The 24,637-nt window shown below is 41.4% G+C and overlaps 1 protein-coding gene across 2 annotated transcripts in view; it reads right to left on the reverse strand.

The window, feature by feature from the left end:
- The window catches only part of DHX36 (DEAH-box helicase 36), an 84,777-nt gene extending 61,178 nt beyond the window's left edge, over positions 1 to 23,599 (reverse strand). The window contains exons 1-6 of one of the 2 annotated variants that reach the window (XM_040349213.1): positions 23,206 to 23,596; positions 20,127 to 20,257; positions 15,375 to 15,573; positions 10,156 to 10,194; positions 8,834 to 9,004; positions 4,607 to 4,686 (exon numbers count right to left, since the gene is read on the reverse strand). In XM_040349213.1, the coding sequence (XP_040205147.1) occupies positions 4,607 to 4,686; positions 8,834 to 9,004; positions 10,156 to 10,194; positions 15,375 to 15,573; positions 20,127 to 20,257; positions 23,206 to 23,427 (842 nt within the window). In that variant the 5' untranslated portion in view covers positions 23,428 to 23,596. Of the gene's footprint in view, positions 1 to 4,606; positions 4,687 to 8,833; positions 9,005 to 10,155; positions 10,195 to 15,374; positions 15,574 to 20,126; positions 20,258 to 23,205 lie in introns of both variants that reach the window. The other variant, XM_040349214.1, reaches the window with a different exon arrangement.
- Between the last annotated feature and the right edge of the window lie 1,038 nt (positions 23,600 to 24,637).

Consider the following 24,637-nt stretch of genomic DNA (forward strand, 5'->3'; position numbering starts at 1 on the left):
GACGTTACCGCGCATGCGCCGACGTCACGCCCCCATGACACGGCCCGACCCACCGAGGGGATAAGCCACTCCTGGAGGCCACGCGCGAAGCGCTGCAGACGCCAGTCAGCATGGGAAGACATACACCTACTCAGTGGGACCAGCCTCGTCCCCGTGGGCGAGTACGGCTCCACATGCGTGTCATGGATGTAGAATAGCAACCTTGTTAGCAGGGAGAGGAGCCTGGAGGAAAGCAAAGAGGGAATAGTGAGCCCCTACCATGTCTTTTGGTATACATAAAACAACCCATACCTGCGGTGTCCCTCCATTGACAGACAATAAGTAGGCAAAATAATACAACCTAGCATTAGTGCGCCAGCACCTTGCAAACTCCCAGGTTTGAATATGGCCGTGGGAGGCAGTCTTTTACCTTGGAGTAGTCTTCTCAGTCAAAAAGGGTAGAGGAAATACCTGAACTCCAGACCCAAAAAAGATCCACAGAAAAATGGGTTCCCAAACTTTTTTTAGCGCCTTTAGCAACCTAAGATATGGGACTCCATATACAGGAGAGCATGAACCTGCAATGGTTGGACCGACATAGTGGCCTAGTAAGGGCTGATCCCGGATCCTGCAGGTTTGAGGACAGAGAAAAGAATGGTGTATGGGAGAGGCTGACACTCTTTTAAAGAGTTATAATTGGTCCTGTGGGTTGGTTGGGGGCGGGGTAACCAACCATATGTATGCTGCCATGGAAGGCACCAGTAAATGTGAATATCTATTTACAATAATTTAAAAAAAAAACTTGAATAACTGATAGTGTTCATAAAAATTCCTCTAGTGTTCCAAAAAATATTTGATCGTGTTGAAAAAAAACTGTCCATTATTTTGATGAATTCCCACAAAGTCTTAAAAAAAAAATGATGGGGGTACTATTCCTTTCATTGATACCAAAGATGGGGCACTATTTCTTTCCATAATACCAAGAATGGGGCAATATTCCTACCACTGACACCAATGATGAGGCACCATTTTTCCCACCGACACCAATAATGGGTCTCTATTCTTCCCACCGACACCAATTAGGGGGCTCTATTCTTCCCACCGACACCAATTAGGGGGCTCTATTCTTCCCACCGACACCAATTAGGGGGCTCTTTTCTTCCCACCAAATGATGGGGCTCTATTCTTCCCCCTAATATCAAAGATGGGGCAAGTCCAGCCGAAACCCATCCCTGTAAAACCTCTCCCACTCCCAGCAAGCAAGGTAGCAGTCATACTAGACACAGAGGGGAATGAACTTAAAGATCAACTTCACCTTTTACAAAAAATTTTTTTTTTTACTCTGCAAGGCAATGCATATGCGACCATATCGCAGGTGCAAGGGAGGGAGGAGAGGAATGCAGTGTTTTTTTGGTTTTTTTTACGTGTGCAAATAAAAAACAAAAAAATTTCAGGAATAAATCAAAAATGACATTGCTCCACGTAAATAGATACGCAGAATGCAAAGGTCCGGAAAGGGGGGTTATGGAAAGCGATCAGGCGGCTGGCTCATTTTTATTAGAAGGCAGACCATCGGCTTGTGCAGTGTACAGTGTGTGGGTCCAGTGCTAAAGAGACAGTCAAAGCACCCTGAGCTTCACAACACTGAATGGCAGTCAAGCTTCCTCCTACATCCGTGACCCCTGCATTGATAAGAGGAATGTAGGACTCCTCGCCAGCCCAATAAGCTAGCGTCCATCATCCAAGCTTTTCAGATCATCAGGAGACAGGACTTCACCCGATTCCAAAGCCAGACTGGACATCACCAGCTCAGGGCCATCCCAGTTTTGCCATTTGCATGGCAGAAAAACTCATGGTAGCGAACAAAGCCACCTTTCTGCTGAGGACAGAAGGTTGGAACCTGATGCTTGGAAGGGATGAAAGGAACTTGTTTCTTGCCCCAGCCGCAGTAGACTTTAGCCCTGTAGACTATTCTTCATGGCAAAAAGTGTACCTTTCCCTTTCCACTGATTTTGTGTATAAATATACCCAAGGCATTGAGAAAATAGGTGTTGTTCTCAAAGGGCATTCTTTCCAGCCGTTTTACAGGGAAGTCCACCAATCACCACATGAGCCACAAAATGTGTCTCATGTGAATAAAAAAAATAAAAAAAAATAGAAAGAAGCTCCCAAGCTGTCCATGCAGAAGCATAAAGCCTTCATAAGGAGCTTTGTGTGCTAAAGTGTAAAAGGAACTCACCCCGAGGGCCTCCAGGTTCTTAGTCATGCACTTGGGCCTAGAACAAAGCCTGGCAGACCCTAATCAAAGCAATTGAGGACATCATGGCAGCACATATCATGTAAAAGGATGCTATAAATGAGATTTAAAAAAAATCGAATACACAGGCTCCTTAAAACTTCAAAAACATCATCCATCAGAATCACCGGGTTCTTGTTCAGGTATGAAACAGCAGGGTCGACAACCGGGACCGCCCTTTTCTCCTTCCATGGAGTATCACTGCACGAATCTCTTCGTGGGAACAAAATTTGTCAGTGTGCCCAGTCTTTATAATGGACCTCCTGAACATGAGGACGTAGCAGGAAGCTCTTGGTTTAGCATCTTGGAAGGCTCCAAAACCAGCCATCTCCTCATGTCAGCGAGGACCCCCCCAGAGTCAGTAGATTTTGGGATGTCAGAAGCCTGTTAAACTTCCTTTGAGGATTAATCTGATGAGAAAGATGCTGCCTTTCCTGACTCCTCCACCTCTGAACCCTGAAAAGTATCAGCATTAAAAGGGGCTGATGTTCATGGTAAATTGACAGTTTGACTGTGCACTATTTTTGGTTATTTTAGTAAATCCAAGCAAAATCAAGACTTACTCTTCACAATCAGTTTAGATAATTATAGGGCTGTAGAATATATGGTAAAAGCATAACTTTTTTTCATAAAAAAATAAATACAAATTAAAAACAGCACAACTCAAACAACGGGTCCATGGGCCACCGATTGTCAGGGGGCATGTCCCTAGTGATCCACATCAATCCTCTTCAACCTACTGTATAAATTACAGTCATATAAAAGTTATATTTAAGGAATATTACAATTTTGCTACCATTCTCAGACAGGAACACTGTTCTATATTTAACCTGTATTGCTTAACCAAATATGCTTTCATGGCCACTTCTATGTGAATCTGCAAAGCGAGTGCCCAAGGTAAAGCTGATAATTCAGATTTTTCTATAATCCCAATGGCTCAGCACATCTGCCTTGCTTCCTCCCACACTTACAAAGCCATGTTGCGAGGTTAATTGGCTGCAGTCTAAATTGGCCCTAGCATCTGGATGTATGTCAGATAGGAAGCTACGGCATGCTTAGAGGAGAGTAGGAACTGATGTGAATGAATAGTATAGTAAATCACTGTGTAAATTGGTAGTGCTATATAAATGGCAAAAGAAAAAAACACAATTGTGAAGCTTAAAGTAGAACTATAGGCAAAACCTTTTTCTTAAATTTGAATAGAGCAAGGGAGGGTTATAACCCAGTATCACATGTTTATTTTGTCACCTGTGTCCTATTGTGGAGATTTCCCTTCACTTCCTGTTCCATAGCCAAACAGGAGGTTAGAGAAAATTCCTGCAAATTAAGGGAATTTTGGGGGAACCCCCAGGTCACCAGAGCTAGTGTCCTCATTGGAAGAGTTCCCCTCTATTACTGTTCTGGGGGGACAACCCAAAATTTGCGATTTTCTTTTACTTTCAATGATAATGGTAAACAGGACAAATAGAAAGGGGGAATCTCCCTAATGGGGGCACAGATTATACATTCAAGGGAAATTTTGGGACTTTAAATGAAGCAGCTGACTAGTTGAGGTTGGGTACAAAAATAAGACATATTTTATTTGCATGATAGTATAAATCACATGTATAAAGGTGGTGTGTGCACCGCACATAGTATCATATATTTGTAAGTAACATGTACAACCATATATAATGAAGGATGGACATTACAGCATAAACATGGTAACAAATCATTGGTCTAAAATAATGCAATAAAATTGATGGATTGGCCCATACAAAACAATTTTATTGCATTATTTTAGACCAATGATTTGTTACCATGTTTATGCTGTAATGTCCATCCTTCATTATGTATGGTTGTACATATTACTTACAAATATATGATACTATGTGCGGTGCATACACCACCTTCATACATGTGATTTATACTATCATGCACCCATGCAAATAAAATATGTCTTATTTTTGTACCCAACCTCAACTAGTCAGCTGCTTCATTTAAAGTCCCAAAATTTCCCTTTAATGTATAACCATTACCTGGGATGGGGCACTTTTCCCCTGTGCTTCATTTAAAGTCCCAAATCTCTCTTTCATATTTTAATGGGGGCACAGACTGCAATAAAACCGACAAGGGTTCTAACCCCTTTCCACTCTATCCAAAAAAAAAAAAAAAATAGTTTTGCCTTTAGTTATACTTGCACTATATAAATGTTCTTTCAGTTGTACATGTAGTATCTGCAACCAAGGGTCTGGAACACTTTGACAAATACACAAAATATTACTTATTTTGACAGCAGTGACAAAGGGGATTCTTATTGCGTTAATAAATTAGGAAATTGCCATGGCATACCTTTCAAGACGGATTTGGTAACCAGTGCTATTTCCCCTCCCACACAGTTCCCCTCGTTCTGCAGCAACACGGTCCGCTACCTAAAAAGAAATATTGGTATAAGTTTAAGTATCCTCTAATTAAAAATATAACATTTATCAACAATTATAGTAGCATGGTCTCTAGAAAATAAAGTCAAACAATAACGTCACAAGAAAAGACTATTTAATAAAAAAATGTGTCCATTTCCCTACACCAATCCTGTCTTGGAGGTCTACAGACAATTCCTTGGACCTGGTTTGTGCTCTGACATACACTGTTAACTGTGGGACCTTATATAGACAGATGTGTGCCTTTCCAAATCATGTCCAAAATCAACTGTATTCACCACAGATGGACTCCAATAAAGTTGTAGAAACATCTCAAGGATGATCAATGAAAACAGGATGCACCTGAGCTAAATTTGAGGGTCATGGCAAAGTCTGTGAATGTAGTTGCGATTTTTAAACAACCTTCACTCACATTATCATTATGGGGTCTTGTTTGTAGAATTTTGAGGAAAATAAGGAATTTAATCCATTTTGGAATAAGGCTGTAACAAAAAAAATGTGGAAAAAGTGAAGCGCTGTCAATACTTTCCGGATGTATTGTATAAGAATACAGTACAAGGATAAAGTTAATGAAGATATTATATAAATACTTGTAGTTGTTGGCAGTTAATGTGCAAAACCACTGTGCTGTATAAATATACAAACTATGGTGCACAAATATGCAAAAAGACAATGCTATATAGAGGGCTATCGGCACATTTTCACCAAAATGTTGTCTCTGCTAAACAGCCTGTTATCTCCGTTTTCATGCCTATGCGACGAAACCTGAAGAAATGTTTTTTCTAGCTTTTTAGGCTAAGGGTTTATCCCTCTTTATCAGACTGTTTAGATGTGTATATAAAAATGCTAATGTATAGTTAAACAGTGCAGCTGTCGCTTCCTATGCTTTTTCTTTCTTTTTTGTTATTGCTACTCATATGATACCTATATAAAAGCAATATATTTTACAAAATCTGTTTCAACAAAAAACCTCATGGGGCATCTGTCTCTAATTTTGTCGACGTTTTTTTTTTTTTTTTTTAATTAGCTAGCAATGTACCAGGTAACTGTCATGTAAGATTTTTGCAGCAGTACCCACACAATTAGAAATGTATAATATTCACCTCTCCTTTTACCTTTTCAATATAATACATTTTAACATTCTGCTCATTAAAGTTGTGATAAAAATAAGATTGTTGCACTGTAAAATATGTGTTTAATCCATTGAGTGTTCAATTGAAAATATACAAGTGGGTTATACTGCTGCCTCCCAGAAGTATAGAAACCAGTAAAACAAAGGATAGGCAAGCTCACTGAAAAAAAAAAACAAAAAAAAAAACACACACATTTGCTCCACTGTGCAGTTCGTTTTGCAGAGTGGCCCCCGATCCTCCTGTTCTGGGGTCCCACGGCAGCGGTCTCAGCTCCTCTGGGAAGCTCTTTCCCGGGGGGAGGGGGGTTTGTTAGCTTGCGGGCGCGCTGCCGTGTCATAAAGTTGTCATCCATAGACGCCAAGTGTATGACTCGGTCCTGCCCCCCGGTGGCCGCATCATAGGATGCGATTGACAGCAGCGGGAGCCAATGGCTGCGCTGCTATCAATCTATCCAATCAACAGCCAGACTCATGGAGAAGAGGACACCGGAGGACATGCACAGCAAGCGAACGGGCTCAGGTAGGCAAGTAAAACAAGGGGGCTGGGAAGGGCCCATGAACCTTTACAACCCCTTTAACCACTTCCAGACCTTAGGTGTTTTTCAGATTTGGTGTTTGCAAGACTAAAACATTTTTTTCTGCTAGAAAATTACTTAAAACCCCCAAACATTATATATTTTTTTTTCTAACACCCTAGAGAATAAAATAGTGGTCATTGCAATACTTTTTGTCACACCGTATTTGCGCAGCGGTCTTACAAGCGCACTTTTTTTTGAAAAAATTCACTTTTTTGAATTAAAAAAAATAACAATAAATTTGGCCCAATTTTTTTATATATTGTGAAAGATAATGTTACGCCGAGTAAAATTATACCCAACATGTCACGCTTAAAAATTGCGCCCGCTCGTGGCATGGCGTCAAACTTTTACCCTTAAAAATCTCGAGAGGCGACGTTTAAAAAATTCTATAGGTGGCATTTTTTGAGCTTCAGAGTAGCTCTAGGGCTAGAATTATTGCTCTCGCTCTAACGATCGCGGCGATACCTCACTTGTGTGATTTGAACACAGTTTTCATATGCCGGCGCTACTCGCGTATGCGTTCGCTTCTGCGCGCGAGCACGTCGGGACAGGGCGCTTTAAAAAAAAAAAATTTGTTTTGTTTTTTTTGATTTTTATTTATTTTATTACTTTTTACACTGAAAAAAAAAATAATAATAATTTGATCACTTTTATTCCTATTATAAGGAATGTAAACATCCCTTGTAATAGAAGAAAGCATGACAGGTCCTCTTAAATATGAGATCTGGAGTCAAAAAGACCTCAGATCTCATAATTAAACTAAAATGCAAGAAAAAAAAAAAAAATTGAAACTGTCATTTTTTCAAATGACAAAAAAAAAAATGTTTCTGTAAGAGGCTGGGCGGGACTGACGTTTTGACGTCACTTCCGCCCAGCAGAGCTATGGGGACAGGCAAAGGAGATTTTTCCTTCAGTCTCGTCCCCAGTCAGCAGCCGAACGCACCCGATCTCCTCGGCCACTACCGACGGCTCCGGTAAGTGGCGGAGGGTGCGGGAGAGCGGCGGGAGGGGGCCCCTCTCCCGCCACCAATAACGGCGATCTCGCAGCGAATCCGCCGCGGAGACCGCCGTTATCGTGTACCGGACCGCGCACACTAAAGATGGATACCTTGTTTGTGGCAGCAGCTGCTGCCGTTACCGAGATATCCATCTTTAAAAAGAGAATGTACATCGTCGTGCGCAGGTCTGGAAGTGGTTAATGCACTTCAAAGTAGAAATGGGAGCTACAGCCAAAGACAAAGGGTCTCAAGAGCAACAAGGAACTAGATCTAAACCGCCCATAAAGCAGAATTGCAGGGCATGATGCAATTATTTTAAAAGCTGTAAAAAAATTCTAGGGTTCTAAGTGATACTAAACTCTCTTCTTTTAACAAACATGTTATACTTACCTGCTATTGCAGTGGTTTTGCACAGAGCAGTCCCAAGCCTCCTCTTCTGGGGTCAATCTTCGGCACCCCTGCCTCCTGTTGAGTGTCCCCGAAGCAAGCAGCTTGCTATAGGGGCACCCAAGCCGAGCCGCAGCTCCCTGTGTCCATTCAGACATGGAGCCATGGCTTGGCCCACCCCCCCTCTCTCTCATTGGCTCACTGACTGATTGACAGCAGCGGGAGCCAATGGCACTTCGCTGCTGTCTCAGCCAATGAGGAGGGGAGCCCCGGACAGCCGAGTATTTTGTGCAACATCGCTGAATCGAGATGAGGCTCAGGTAGGTAACGGGGACTGCTGCACACAAGTTTTTATCTTAAAATGAAAAATAAAAAAAAGAACACATTTTGCATTTACAACCAGTTTTATTAACCACCTCCTGCTCGGGCCTTACTTTCCGGGGGGGGGGTATCCATGTACATCCTCATGAGAATGGGGTGTGCGCGCTGTGCTCTGTTCAGCGAGTCAATGAGACTCAGCTGATCACAGATCAGAGCAAGGGGTTGATCCTGGTCCCTTACCATGTGATCAGCTGTCAGCCAATGACAGCTGATCACGTGATGTGAACAGAAGATCGTAACCCACATTTTTTCCCCCTTCATGCTGACAGCTTCTGTCAGAGGGACACCCACTGCTGCTCAGCAGTGCCACCTGCAAGTGTCCACAAGTGCTACCAGTGCATATGCGTGCCGCCCATCGGTGCCCCCCACCAGCCTCATCAGCGCCCATCAGTGAAGGAGAAAAATTACCTGTTTGCATTTTTTTTTTTCAATTACGAAAAAAAAAAAAAAAAGGCGTGATTAAATACCACCAAAATAAAATGCATGAGCGTGCAATTGTCATTCGAAAAAAAGAGTGACAGCACTGAAAGCTGAAAATTGGCCTGGGCAGGAAGGGAGTTTAAGTGCCTAGTAAGCAAGTGGTTAAAAGCTAGAGACGACCTAAAAAAAAAAAAAAAAAAAAAAAAAAAACATTAGTTGAGAATGTAGCTATAATATCTTACCGATATGGCACTTATTCTCCTTGGTTGAGTGCAGACAATGTGGCACATAGACCCTTTGCCTCTCATGATATGGTCATCCAAAATAAACTGTGTCACTTGGGTAGTTTTTCCACACCCAGTCTCACCACTAATGACTGTCACCTGATTGGCGTTTATTACTTTAACGATCTCCTAAAATTAGAAAATGGCTTAAATAAACATCATCATGCAGTACATTTAAAGAAATGCAACTTGACAAATAATACATTAGGATTGTTGGTTTACCTGTAAAATCATTTTCTTGGAGTACATCAAAGGACACAGGGTACTTCATATTAATTACTACTTTGGATGTCCCAAAGCACTGAACATGAGAAGCGTGCAAAACAGCAACAAGGACAACACATGCAGAACCGATTAGGATAAAACCCCACTACAAAGCTGCCTGCTGAATGTTTTTTGTCAGTCCGGCAAAGCAGAAATGGCAGCAGAAAATTCCTCCCTTGACACAAATGAGCCAGATGATTGTGCCCTTGAGAGGTGAAAATACCAGATAAGGAAAGGAATTCTGAGCCAATTCTGACCCCTAGGGGAGCCATTACAGGGAGAAATGTGCAGAGGGTCCTCCTTACCCAACAGGGAAATTTGGGAGCCCCCCTCCCCACCCCAAACTCTCTGCTTGCATAAAGCGATGGCTTGCTGAGGGTTCACAGGCCTACAATACCCCATAAGAAAGCAGCTACCCAGCTAAGATTAGTGTCAACCCAAGCCAGACAATTAATTGGCAAATCACCCCCAAAAATAAAGTACAGTGCACAAATGCTGATGGCTATTGCAGCTGTACTTGGACTGTGCCCGAGAGCAGCTGAACTCCCGGAGCTGTGATGTGATCACGTTACGATACCAGTGGAATACTGCGGTGTATTGCTCTGCATGTAGAATTGCACTGGGAACACATAGGGGGAAAAAACATGCTTCACAGAGGCACTCAGCACACTATGCTGCAGGGCTAAAGAGCCAAATCTTCACACCTCTGCCCCTCAAGAACTTCAGGGACTCTACTAACCCTTCCAGGGTGATCATTGTGTTGGACCTGTAAAATGCCCTGCTAGCAAGGTCTTCAAATAAATTGTACTCTGAAGACCTTTACCCATGAGTTCCAGCGCCGACCAGAAACATTGCAGGCAGTCCCCACTCAACCTCGTGGTCCAACATGCACTGAACACTGCTCTATCTAGCATCCTGTTCCCTGCACGACAATATTGGTAATATCGTTATAATAAAATTTGTCCATTAGCAATACTACAGACAAAAAATATATATATTTAATCATATTTGCTTACCTCTCTCATAGCGTATGAAGGCAACTTTTCACGGAACCGCTAGAAATACAAAGCAAAAAAAAAAAAAATCACTAAAAGATAATGGAAGGTATACAGTGCCTTGCGAAAGTATTCGGCCCCCTTGAACTTTGCGACCTTTTGCCACATTTCAGGCTTCAAACATAAAGATACAATCATGAAGTGGAACAAAATTTATTGGATATTTCAAACTTTAACAAATAAAAAACTGAAAAATTGGGCGTGCAAAATTATTCAGCCCCCTTAAGTTAATACTTTGTAGTGCCACTTTTTGCTGCGATTACAGCTGTAAGTTGCTTGGGGTAGGTCTCTATCAGTTTTGCACATTGAAAGACTGAAAGTTTTGCCCATTCCTCCTTGAAAAAACGCTCGAGCTCAGTGAAGTTGGATGGAGAGCGTTTGTGAACAGCAGTTTTCAGTTCTTTCCACAGATTCTCGATTGGATTCAGGTCTGGACTTTGACTTGGCCATTCTAACACCTGGATATGTTTATTTGTGAACCATTCCATTGTAGATTTTGCTTTATGTTTTGAATCATTGTCTTGTTGGAAGACAAATCTCAATCCCAGTCTCAGGTCTTTTGCAGACTCCATCAGGTTTTCTTCCAGAATGGTCCTGTATTTGGCTCCATCCATCTTCCCATCAATTGTAACCATCTTCCCTGTCCCTGCTGAAGAAAAGCAGGCCCAAACCATGATGTTGCCACCACCATGTTTGACAATGGGGATGGTGTGTTCAGGGTGATGAGCTGTGTTGCTTTTACGCCAAACATAACGTTTTGCATTGTTGCCAAAAAGTTTTATTTTGGTTTCATCTGACCAGAGCACCTTCTTCCACATGTTTGGTGTGTCTCCCAGGTGGCTTGTGGCAAACTTTAAATGACAATTTTTATGGATATCTTTAAAGCGGAGGTTCACCCTAAAAAACAAGTTTCTACCATGCCATCCAGCATACTAGCGTGAGCTACAGTATGCCTTTATTTTATTTTTTTGCGCCGAACTCACAGTTTAATCCATTACTTTCTTTTCAGACTCCCCGCGGGGAGTAGGCGTTCCTATGAAGAGGGGAACATGATTGACGGCCGGCTATGGCACGTCACGCTTCCCGAAAATAGCCGGAGTAGGACTCGGCTCTTCACGTCGCTATACAGCGCCTGCGCACAGACTAGGAGCTGACTGCGCAGGCGCCGTGAAGAGCCAAGTCCTATTTCGGCTATTTTCGGGAAGCGTGACGCGCCATAGCCAGCCGTCAATCATGTTCCCCTCTTCATAGGAACGCCTACTCCCCGCGGGGAGTCAAACATAACTAATGGATTAAACTGTGAGTACGGCGCAAAAATAAATAAAAATAAAGGCATACTGTAGCTCACGCTAGTATGCTGGATGGCATGGTAGACAATTTTTTTTTTTTTCTTTTTTTTTTTAGGGTGAACCCCCGCTTTAAGAAATGGCTTTCTTCTTGCCACTCTTCCATAAAGGCCAGATTTGTGCAGAGTGATCATGGGCCTTTTGGCTGCATCTCTGATCAGTCTTCTCCTTGTATGAGCTGAAAGTTTAGAGGGACGGCCAGGTCTTCGTAGATTTGCAGTGGTCTGATACTCCTTCAATTTCAATATTATCACTTGCACAGTGCTCCTTGGGATGTTTAAAGCTTGGGAAATCTTTTTCTATCCAAATGCGGCTTTAAACTTCTCCACAACATTATCTCGGACCTGCCTGGTGTGTTCCTTGTTCTTCATGATGCTCTCTGCGCTTTAAACTGACCTCTGAGACTATCACAGTGCAGGTGCATTTATACGGAGACTTGATTACACACAGGTGGATTCTATTTATCATCATTAGTCATTTAGGTCAACATTGGATCATTCAGAGATCCTCACTGAACTTCTGGAGAGAGTTTGCTGCACGGAAAGTAAAGGGGCTGAATAATTTTGCACGCCCAATTTTTCAGTTTTTTATTTGTTAAAAAAGTTTGAAATATCCAATAAATTTCGTTCCACTTCATGATTGTGTCCCACTTTCTTGTTGATTCTTCAAAAAAAATTACAGTTTTATATCTTTATGTTTGAAGTCTGAAATGTGGCAAAAGGTCGCAAAGTTCAAGGGGGCCAAATACTTTCGCAAGGCATTGTAAATACAAGTTATCACGCAAATAAAACAATGATACATCGAGCTAGTATATTTCACAGCACATTAAAGCGGAAATCTACCCATAAGTGGAAGTTCCGCTTTAGGCACTACTCACCCCCTTCTTTGCTACATTTGGCATGTCATTTTTTTTTTTGTTTTAACAGGTACCCTGCTCCCACTTCTGCTTGGGCCACCTATACAACTCGAGCGGAAGTTCTCCCCTTTCCCTCCCTGCAATCTTCTTGAACACGTAATAGGTCCCAAAAGATTGGCATGCCATTAAGGAGGAGCAGCGAGATGCTATGCATGAATTCGCACCTGGCTGTGAATCCACGAGCTGTCACAGCCGGGTGCCCACACTTGTAATGCCGGCCCCCGAGTAGAGGCGAGGGAGATAACCGAGGGTTCGGGCAGCCGCGTTGCTTGATTCTGAGTGTGTGTGTGTGTGTGTGTGTGTGTGTTTAAGTCAGCAGCTACAGTTTTTGTAGCTGCTGAATTTTGATAAACATAAAAAACAACTGCTTTAAGACTTTGGAAAAACACTAAAATGGATGGTCTACTTATTACACCACCACCCTCAAATCATGAAAAAAAAAATACAAAAATAAAGATAATGCACTTTAATGCAGCAATCTTTTTTTTATCATTTAAATTTTTCAAGAAAGGTCCACTTTAAGCACTGTGTGGAACAATGATTTTGTGCAAAGTTGCAAATTTGCACAAAAACATCATCCTTGAATCTGTTTAATAGACGATATACAAAACAATACGCATGGCGTGTAAACGTTTCTGAAACGCGTGTTAATTTTTTATTTCTAACATAATAAATTTAGGAAAAGTACTGTGGGTGGGCAGCAATTGGTTAAAGAAGGTAAAAATGTAAAAAAAAACTTACAAACTTTCTATACAAGGCATTTTTGCCTCGCAACCATTATTCATTTTATTTGAAAGGACTACATTTTAAGCATGCTTTCATAATCAGTACTATTTCACACACCAATTTCCTACTAGAAAATCTAAGCTTTGACAAACTTCCTTCTCTGGCTCGATAAGGCTCTACAATGCTACCCATTACACTTTGCAACCACCAAAAGGTACAGGAGAAGGTGGACAATTGTGCCACTATCCAGACAAGAAAGTGCAACGAGTTTCAGGGCTGCCAGGAGACCCTGTGAAGAGCTTGTGCAGGTTACCGTTGGCTTCACAATAAAGATCTCTGGAACCTGGACAGGCAAGTGTAAGTTATGGTGGGGATTGCTGGGGCAGGCAACTTTTAAAGGCTAAATTCACCTTTACGGGCCGAATTCTACTTTTCATAATAGATAGCAACCCCCAATGTTCTCATCTCTCACTTATCTCATCCAGAAAAGGTTTGAAATTTTATTTTTTGTGCGAGTTTTAAAACATTCTTTCTGGTTGCATCAGTTCCTGTAGGTCAACTCCCAACATTCTCTGTGTTTTTGCATCACAGAAAAGAGCGTGTATTGCCAGTCTGGACCACACCTCCCTCATTACAATACCATCAGCTACTACTTCCCTTACGACCATACACACTACAATCTGATTGTACAACCTCCTTTAGATCTCCCATCAGCTATGTAGTGCAAATGCCTCCCTGATTTAATACAAATTCAATGGTTTTGTTCTGGTGTGTCCTCCTGTAAAATAATTCTAGTAATCTAAAAGAAATTGTACAGAGACTGTACAATCAGATTGCAGAGTGTACGGCCATCATTATTAGAGTTAGTGACTCTGTCCATTCATTACTGAGCATTGTAAACTGGTTTACGATGCTTTCGTTTACGAAAGGAGAGGAGCCGCTGTCTCCTGTCCATTCACCTTCAGTGCAGCTGAGGTCGTAAAGAAACTGACTGGGGAATGTGTGTCCTCAGTCGCTTTCTCTGTCTCAAAGGGGAGATATCAAGGGTCTGTTTAGACTTCTGACATCTAACCAAAGCCCCCCCCACCAACAGGATTAATACAAAAATAAAGGAAACATTATAATAAATATTTAAAAAGTAAAATTGTAAAAATAAAAAACAACACTCCCCCCTGGCAAAAAAAAATGGGTTAGGTCTCCATCAGATCACTACACCAGCTGATATTAAAATGTACTTGGCAAACTTATACTTTAATCACCAAATAAATTTTGAATCCATTTGAGTACCTTTTACCTACACTAATACTTTTAGGGCTCGTTTACACTATACGTGCATGAGAACTGATGGGAAAACCGGCATCATGCGCATCAGTTATGTGCCCTATTTAACCGAACCTATGTTGAGGTTATGTTCGTCTTTTCCCAATGCAGAAAACAATCTGCATGTGATACCAGTGTTGTGGTCTGAACAGGGCACATAAAGAACTTTTTTTTGTGCTCTTGTAGAACGTGTGCAGAAAAACTGACATCTCTGCACCATGGAGGGCTTAAGCTCTGATGAAAAGTAACCTTATCACCTCGTCCCCCCCTTGCATTTAAGTATACCTGGACAGAAGTTAGGAAACCGTTTGTTTTTCTGTAGCTATTGAAGCTTTTCTTTTTTTAGCAGAATAGAGGGCCGCTATCAGCCATTTCTTGCCGTCTGTTGCAGATTCTCTCTCACTGCTCGTCAAGTTAAACTGCTGTCAATGGGAGAGTAAATTAGGAAATCTCTCTGCAACAGAGCTAAGTCCTGGATAGCAGTTAAAACCCAAAAGGGGCTCTAATGTTTTTCCACTCTATCTATAACAAAACCTTTGGCTTGGCTTAAAAAAATAAAAATAATAATAATATCAATCGTAATATAGTCCAATAACAGTCCCAGCGTGTTATTGGAAGATATTTGAAAACAAATAGCACAATGAGAATGAATATTTTCTAGCATTGCATATTGTCCAGTAATTTTACTGGGTTTTCTGGCTTTCACTCTAGAGGCAGCAATCACAGAGCACTAGGATGCACCGTTTCATAAATATCAAATATTGAATTTACAAACAGGTACACAATTCCTTGTCCAGTGGTGAACGGGTATAGAAGTTATTTGATATAATGAGTATATTTTATGACGGGTATAAATGTTCTAAAATAATCACCTGCATTTCAGCATATGTGAAATTGTTTTTTTTCCTCTGCAGCTCTTCTTTAAGTTGTTGATCCAAGGCTGTATTTCCCCTATAGCACTCACTAACAGATGCATATTCAGTATCAGTAACATCATCATCTTCATCATCATCATCCCAAGCATCTTTTTCTGTGAATGCATTCTCTCCAAGTTGAGGTGGGGTACTGTTTCTGAAAATAAAAAATAAAAATTATGAATTAAGAAAGACAGAGCGATACAAAGTGATGTAATACATGTGAGCCAGACACTCCGAACATTTTTAAAATCGACAAACTTTAAAAGGTGACCAATTAGAGTAATGCATGAATTTCTGCAGTTTTTACCTAAAGACATACAAACTTATACAAGATAAAGACATACTTCCAATAAACTTGCTAAGTGGACAACAGAGATTGATGTGAAGACTAACACAAGAATCTGGGAGCACAAGCTGCTTGCAATACAGTACTGTTGTCACATTTCTAGGTTTAATTGATAGTAAACAATCGTCTTGTAAAATAATCTATTCAGTTTAAAATAGAAATGAAAGTCAAAACATCTGTGTATAGGACAGCCCTCAAATTTTCCACTTGCCTACTTGCATTTTGAGAGTGGAAAATGATTGAGGGCGAGCATCACCGGCAGGTAGTGTTGAATGGGAGCCCTTCTCCCAGTGATTTCCAAGGGGAAGCGAGAGGGCAGGCAGCCGGATCATCACTGTTACAGCTTTCATGTGAAGTGCCGAGTGTTCCCCGCACACTCGCCGTCACATACAGCCCCGCCTCCTGGACCGGGTACTTTGAAAGACAGACCAGCGGTCCAATGCCAGGACATGTGACGTATATCAAAGTACCCGGGCCTAAAGGCGGGACTGTATGCGACGACAAGATTGGACCAATCGGCAATTCAAATGAAAGCGGTCACAGTGATGTTTCCCACTCTCTGATGATCCGGCCGGCAATTCTCTTCCTCTCTCTTCCCCTGCACTGGTGAGGCTGCGCTGATGGCCGCTGATAAAGTTCTTGTTAATATTTATTTTTCTAACTTAATTCTGTATAAAACATTTAAGTGTAATTTCGTGAGATAATTTATGAGGGTGTCTTTAGGGGCAAAATTAGGGGCAGGGTAAGGGTTGGGTGGGGAAACTGGTGGCGAGTAGGGCTGCAACTAAGGATTATTTTCATAATCAATTAGTTGGTCGATTGTTTAGATTAATAACCTTAAAAAAAAAAAGTGTGGTGTAGAACTTAGTTAAATTTTATGTTAAGTTTAAAAAAAAAAAAAAAAGGCAATTTTATTCTTAAATATCTCTATGCAATGGCAAACATAAATATCTTTAATGTTTAGGGAGCAAAATCTCTAATCCAATTGAATGAAAACGACAGAAGAGATATACTGTATATACTACTAGAGGTTGAGATCTGGTAAATATCAGACTCAGAGATCAATTTTTTTTTTTAAGAAAAAAAAAAAAAGTTAGACTGTTTTGCAGATTTTTAAACAGAACTGTAATATATTATATGCTGGCCATACAAAAACAACGTCTACATTCAAAATATATGTCATTTTGAGAATGTTCGTTCAATTTTCTAATCCAGGGCTTGACAAATTTTCTTGGAATCTAGGAGCCAGCTAAAAAAGTTAGGAGCCAGGAACGCGCCCCGTCCGCCGAGGTAGCGCGCAGAAGCGAACGCATATGTGAGTAGCGCCCGCATATGAAAGCGGTGTTCAAACCAGACATGTGAGGTATAGCCGCGATTGGTAGAGCGAGTGCAATAATTGTAGCCCTAGACCTCCTCTAACTCAAAACATGCAACCTGTAGAATTTTTTAAACATCGCCCATGGAGATTTTAAAGGGTAAAAGTTTGTCGCCATTCCACGAGCAGACGCAATTTTGAAGCGTGACATGTTGGGTATCAATTTACTTGGCATGACATTATCTTTCACAATATAAAATAAATTGGGCTAACTTTTGTCTTATTTTTTTATTTAAAAAAGTGTATTTTTTCCCAAAAAAGTGCACTTGTAAGACGGCTGCGCAAATACGGTGTGGCAGAAAGTATTGCAACAACTGCTATTTTATTCTCTAGGGTGTTAGAATAAAAAATATATATAATGTTTGGGGGTTCTAACTTCTAAGTAAAGAGAAGGAGAGGAAAGCTGTATTAGCATTGCTGGTTGTCTTGTCATACCAACGGCCACCACAAAAGGGCGCCAGATTCCAGAAGGAAACATAGGACTGCAGAAGGCCGCAAAACTGCGGCCTCAATTACCAGCCGACGGGGCCCGACGCGATCACGAGGGGGGTGCGCATAGAGACAGGGTACCCCAGCTGTGCCGCCCCAGGCCGCTAATTCTAGTCACAATTGCGACCTGGCGCCCAGGGTTTGTTCTAATCGTTAGTGAGGTCGAATCGATGTTAGTTTACAACCACAGTGACAGGAACACTTAAAAATAATAGAAAACTTCTTGGTCAAAAGAATTTTCAGACAACATTCTTTCATTCAGCAAACGTACAAAGATTTTTCGTATGAACATTCTTGATCAGTATGGCCAGCATAAGGCTCAGTACACACCTATGCAGTTTGCTTTTGATCTGTTTTTAAGGTGCGTCTTGATTTTTGCGCACGTGATTTTGCTGTGATTTGCGGTTTTACATTTTTTTTGGCCAAAAAAAAAAAAAAAATTGCTGCAAAAAATGCATTTCATGCATTTCTGCAGCTTCTCCATTGAAGTATATTAAACCGTTTTGCATCGAAAAAAAGGCATTGATCCTTTCCAAATACGCAGCAGCTGAAAAAAATAGATGTGAACGTGTCCCATAGGAAACCATGTAAATGGACTGTAGTGCGTTTCTGCAAAAAGCACCAAAGTGTGAACCAGGCCCTTTATAGTACAAAAAGAGCAAATCGCTAGTGTAAGGGCTTCATTATTTTACCATGGAACAGTGAAAGTAATATTTACAGAAGCGATTATTTGCTCTTTTAGTACTATAAAATGGCTAATTTTAGTTTTAACTCCATTATGTTACTGGCCGATTAATCGATTATGAAATTAGTAATCGATTAGTTGCCGATTAACCGATAAGTTGTTTAGGCCCAAGTAGCGAATAACCCTTAAGGCTTGGCTAGTAGCTCAGGACTTGAAATTTTGAGCCCTGGTATAGGATATAAAAAATGAATAAAAAAATATATATATCAATACCTTTTCTATACAGAAAGTGATCACATCCCCTCTGCTCTCAGTTGCATTAAAACAGTAGGGAGGAAGAGGCAGTAGTACACTGATTCCCAGTAAAAGGCTGTACAGGGGAGGCTGATCATTGGAGGATAACAGGCTGAGTTGCCACAGCTAGAGAACTGACAATGGTGTGCTCTACTGCTTAGTGTGGTCAGTTTTGTTTTTTTATATGTAGTAAAGCAGAGGGACTGGCAGGAACACCAGGGATTTCACACGAAGGAAGCAATACAAAAAGAGTATTGTACAGCAGGCACATATCAGGAATATGAAATGTTGGGGTAGCAAACACTTTAAGTTCACATTAAACAGGAACAACTGGGCTTATAGCGGGACCACAGCTGAAAATAAAGAATATAATAAAGATATGTGTGTTGCGCTAATATTAACTTAATTCCTAAGTACAAGAATTGCGTGTATATATATATATATATATATATATATATATATATATATATATATATATATATATATATATATATATATATATATATATATATATATATATATATATATATATATTAGGAGAACCCCTTACAGCTCATAAGGGGTATCACATGTGCAAAAAAACAACAAGCCAAAAAAAAGAACCATAAAGTGCTGTGAATCAAAAAAGTAAAAAAAATCCTATTTAAAGCCAGCATGTAATCTTCATGGGAAAAAAACAGCATCCAGTGCACAACCTGTCAGGAAGCAAAGCAAAAGACACAGTCCTGGATTGGTATAGTGTTCACTACGTGGAGACTTTACCCCCTAGGTTGCCTAATCCTTTTCAGGGCAATGCAGCTCATAAAAAAGAGAGAAAACAGATATGGTGCAAATACTGTTTGGTAAATAAATAAAGAAGGCTGCAATGCAATGATTGCACTCACGGAAACCTCGATAAAATCAGGCTCAGCTGTAACAGTCATAGAACGCCGCTCAGTGCATCAGCGATCTCCTCAGGTGGACGGATCTCCCGTCGATCGCGTCACTCGGCTCCTCCCCCCACGCGTATCGTCACTAGACATGTGACTTTTTTTTGGGCTTGTTGTTCTTTTGCACATGCGATACCCCTTATGAGCTGTAAGGGGTTCTCCTATATATATGCAATTCTTGTACTTAGGAATTAAGTTATTAGCGCAACACACATATTTTTATTATCTCACTTTGGTTTTGTACACCCCTTGTGTCTGCAGCTGTATTATTTAGTATTTTATTTTCTAAGGTTTATCCTACTAAGTCGGAAGTAGTAGCGCTGTAGTACCATTTTACCAGCTGAAAATAAAGGTTACCCTGATCCTCACTGCAGCAAAAAATAAATATATTTTTTTTTGGGGGGGGCGCAAGAACCTTTTTTTTGGGCGATACCCTTCCCACCTCCTTACTTCTCACCTAGCCAAGGTGCTTCAGCCCCCTGCGTCATCTGAAAACATCACACTCTTTTTAGAACATATCCTTGAGCAAAAACGGAGTCCAAGTACATAGCTAATAATTTTGTAGCACATCTCTTATATTCAAGTTTACCTTTCATTTTCAGTGGCCCACCATGAGTCTTCAGAGAGAGTTGGCTTCACATCATTATTTTGCGCCTGCACAGTGCTTAGAAGACGTGTGATCTGTAGTTCTCTGGATTCATCCATGTGCACAACAGCTCTCTATAAAAAACAAAATGACATTATGTTATAATGAAGGCTAAACAGTGTTAAGAAATGATAAGACCTGCAAGCAATCCATCTTGAGATATCCTTATAGATAACTGTAAAACCACGGACAGGGTCATTTTAGTATTCAACAGTGTTAATTTTGGCAGCAAATTTTGATTTAGTCTTAGGACTAAAATGGCATTTTAGTCCCATTTTAGTCTTCTGCAATTGTTTTAATCTTATTTAGTTGACCAAATCTCCAGTAGATTTTAGTCGACTAAAATGTCCTACTTTTTAGTCTACTAAAACCTCCAGTACATTTTAGTTGACTAAAATCGAATGGGTGTAATTAAATTGTATTGCATTCGTTAAAATGTCTCTACAATTTCCAAAATCATTTTATAATATTATTTATGGTGTTGAGGTATTAAACATGCACCACAGACCAGTGTTAATTCTGAAGTCAAATTTCAATTTAGTTTTAGTCTTAGACTTTTGATTAAAATGGCATTTTAGTGTAAGTTCTCAGTTTTTAAGGTCGACTAAAATAGTGTTAACTTAGTCGACTAAAATGTTTTAGTCAACGAAATTAACAATGGTATTCAATGGATTTTTTTCATGAAGGCAGAAAGCCTCATGGGACTTGTAGTTCCGGAACAGCTGGAGGGCCGCCAGTTTGACAGCTCAGCGTGAGATCGGCTTCAAAAAAGGAACGTATACTGATTTCTTCTTTAGTGTTACATGATCATCGGAGATGTTTGTAGATGCAGAGATTTTAGTTTTAGGGTGGACTTCTACTTTAACCACTTGCTTACTGTGCACATATACCCCCTTCCTGCCCAGAAGAAATTTCAGCTTCCGGCACTGCGTCACTTTTACTGACAATTGCACGGTCGTGCGACGTGGCTCCCAAACAAAAAAAATTTTCCCCACAAATAGAGCTTTCTTTTGGTGGTATTTGATCGCTTGTGCGGTTTTTATTTTTTGTGCTATAAACAAAAAAAAAGAGCTTAAATTTTGAAAAAAAAAAAAAACACAATATTTTTTACTTTTTGCTATAATAAATATCCCATTTTAAAAAAATCTCAGCTAGGCCGATACGTATTCTTCTACATATTTTTGGTAAAAGAAAAAAGAAATCGCAATAAGCGTATAGTGATTGGTTTGCGCAGAAGTTATAGTGCCTACAAAATAGGGGACATAATTATTATTATTTTTTATTATTATTTTTTTTTTACTAGGAATGGCGGCAATCTGCGATTTTTATTGGGACTGCGACATTATAGCGGACACATGACACATTTTTGGGACCATTCACATTTATACAGTGAACAGTGCTATAAATATGCACCAATTACTTTATAAATGTGGCTGGCAGGGAAGGGGTTAACATTAGGGGGCGGGGAAGAGGTTAAATGTGTAGCCTATTGAGTGATTCTAACTGTAGGGGGAGGGGACTGACTGGGGAGGTGACCGATCTGTGTCCCTATGTACAAGGGACACAGCATCGATCTCCTCTCCCTGACAGGACAGGGATCTCTGTGTTTACACACACAGATCCACGGTCCTGCTCAGTTACTGGGCAATCGCGGATCGCACATCATGTTCCTAGTAACGCGGCGGGTGCTTGCGCGTCCCCTATCGGCTTTAAAAGACGAGGTCGTCATGTGACGTCCTATCAGAACAATTGAGCTACTGTGCTGCCGTCAATTGACGGCAGCTGGTAGTTGAGTGGTTAAAAGGAGAAGTCCAGCCTGAGCTTGTTTGGCTGGGCTTCGCCAATGGGTCACAGGAATACAATTTGTTTTTCACTCCTGTGACCCGTTTTCAGCAGAGTGTGGGCTGAAGTACGCTCTCTGCCGACGTCACACAGATCAGTCCAGGCACCACATCATTGCGACAAGAAAGTCTGGATCTGCCGGGTGCCTGGACTGACACCCGTCTCAGCGAGCCGCTGAAAGCCGGAGACAGACGCTCCCCGCCCCTCCACAGCTCAGTGAGAGTGGAGGAGCAGAGTGGAGAGATGCTGATTGACAGTCAGCATCTCTCTGCTCGGGGAGCCTTGAGAACCGAGTGATCAGCGATGTTTGATCGCTCGGTTCTCAGGCCCGCCAGGAAGCTGCCACTACACAGCGCCGATCACAGGCAATGAGACACTTCCTGATCCGTGTGGGATATGTCTCACTGCCTGTGATTAGCGTTGCGCAGTGTCAGCTTCCTGGCGGGCATTTGGACTTGCGAACACGTCTGAGCTCATCCTTAGTGTAGAGGCACAGGGGGACCGATGCTGCATCCACCTAGATAAGTATTAATATGGGAAAAACAAACAAACTTATAAGTGACGGTTTACACAGGGGCATCTCGTTAGGCGACTTAGCCGCCTGACAAGTCGCGATCTGTTCTGTACTATTGAACCGTTCTAATAGGAGCGACTCAAGTCGCTCCAACTTAGAAAAAGGTTGCTGTACAACTTTGGGACGACTTGCATTGACGTCAATACAGCAGTTATTTTGCAAGTCGCCTCTGAAGTCGTGTGCAGATCGCCTTGCCGAGTCGCGTGGCAAGTCGTACTGCCCCTGTGTGAACCGGCACCAACTCTTATAAAGTGTGTTTTTTCTAAACAAATTGCGTTTGAAAAATTGCTGCGCAGAATACCGTGCGGAAAATAAATAGCAAAAACTGCCATTGTATTCCATAGGGTCTCTCTAACAAAAATGTATAGTTATATATAATGTTTGGGGGTTCTGAGTCATTTTCTGGCAACAAATATATGATTTTTACATATTGGGGGAAAATGTCAGAAGTTGACTGGGTGGAAAGCAGTAAAAAGTATAAAATAAAGTCATGACTTAAAAATAAAAGTGTTGAACAGAGTGGAGACGAGAAATAGAGGGGAAATATTCCAATTGGGGGGGGGGGGGCAAGGTGTGGTGACAAGCAGGGGGTCTGAGTGGGCTTACATCCATCCTCTCCTTCTCTTTCTCCTTCTCCTTGTTCTTAGGCCCCTGTCTCCGGGCATACCACAAGCCGATCTCCCGGCCCCTCAGGTGAGGAGGTGGTCTCTCTCTCCCACCCCCGCTACTTTCTCCGTCACGGTGGAATGAGTCATCTCGGTCTCGGTCCCGACCACGGCCACCTCGTCCTCGACCCCGTCCCCATCCTCGGCGCTGTTCGTAGCTCATTGCCGTTCAAACAGACAAAACGTTTACCGGCGACACACAGTAGCTGGCCCGCTGCGGCTACCATAGACCGCCTAAAGCGCAGGCGCGAGACCCGGGAACCGACGTAGTGTAGAAACCCGCTATTCAGTCTCGTACGAACAGCGAGAGGTGGAAACCATTTTGTGGTAGACTAAGCTCGTTTGTTTAACAGTAAAAGCCCCAACAATATGGCTCCATAAAACGAGGACAGGAAACCCCGATATGTGTTTTCGTCACATGTTCGCGAGATAGCACGTGGTCAGCGACGTTACGGAAGTGTCGGTGGTAAAGGAGACGGACATGATATTGGTTGGCATAGTTTGACGTCTTGTAAAACGGTGGTGCTCCTATTTGTCCGTTAGCGTTGTGCTCCAAAGTGGAGCGTTAGAGTTAGAGTGAAATAAATAAAACGGCAAAAAAAGAAAAAATATTGTAAAAATCTGTCTGATTCAAATGTGAACTGTGACGGCGCCCTCTGTCGGGTTTTAATGACATCGCCCTCTATCTCCATCTATTGTCTGCCATGTACACAACTGCGCAGAGGTGGGTTGTGTAAGGCCCGATTCACACCTATGCATTTTTAGTGCTTTTTGGATTTTGCAGATTTACGCTACAGAACGTGTTACATAGGAAACCACGTTAAATGTTCTGTAGTGCACATCTGCAAAATGCAAAAAGCACTAAAAATGCATAGGTGTGAACAGGGGCGGACTGACCATTGGGGCTCTCGAGGGCCCCATCAGGGTTGCCAGGCTCAATAAAACCAGGGACAGTATGTAAAAATCTGTGTTTTTTTTACATCTGTCCCTGATATGTCTGAAACCGACATGCTTTTGATGTGAAAATCCTGAGATTTTAGCTGCCCGGCCTCTGCACTGCCTCCTGGCGTTGTGGCCAGCTGTAAGCCCGGGGGCCCCATAATCTTCTATTGCCCGGGGGTGTGAATTAAGCCTAAGAGCTCATTTCCAGCACTCCATGTGTTAACCACTTCAATGCTGAGCACTTTTACCCCCTTCCTACCCAGACCAATTTGAATAACAATTGCACAGTCATGCACCCAATCTACATTTTTATAATTTTTCCCACAAATAGAGCTTTATTTTGGTGGTATTTGATCACCACTGAAGTTTTGTTTTTTGTGCTACAAATAAAAAAATACTGAAAATGTTTAAAAAAAAAAATGTTTTCTTTG

Source organism: Rana temporaria, chromosome 4 (assembly GCF_905171775.1).
Source record: "Rana temporaria chromosome 4, aRanTem1.1, whole genome shotgun sequence".
NCBI lineage: Eukaryota > Metazoa > Chordata > Amphibia > Anura > Ranidae > Rana > Rana temporaria.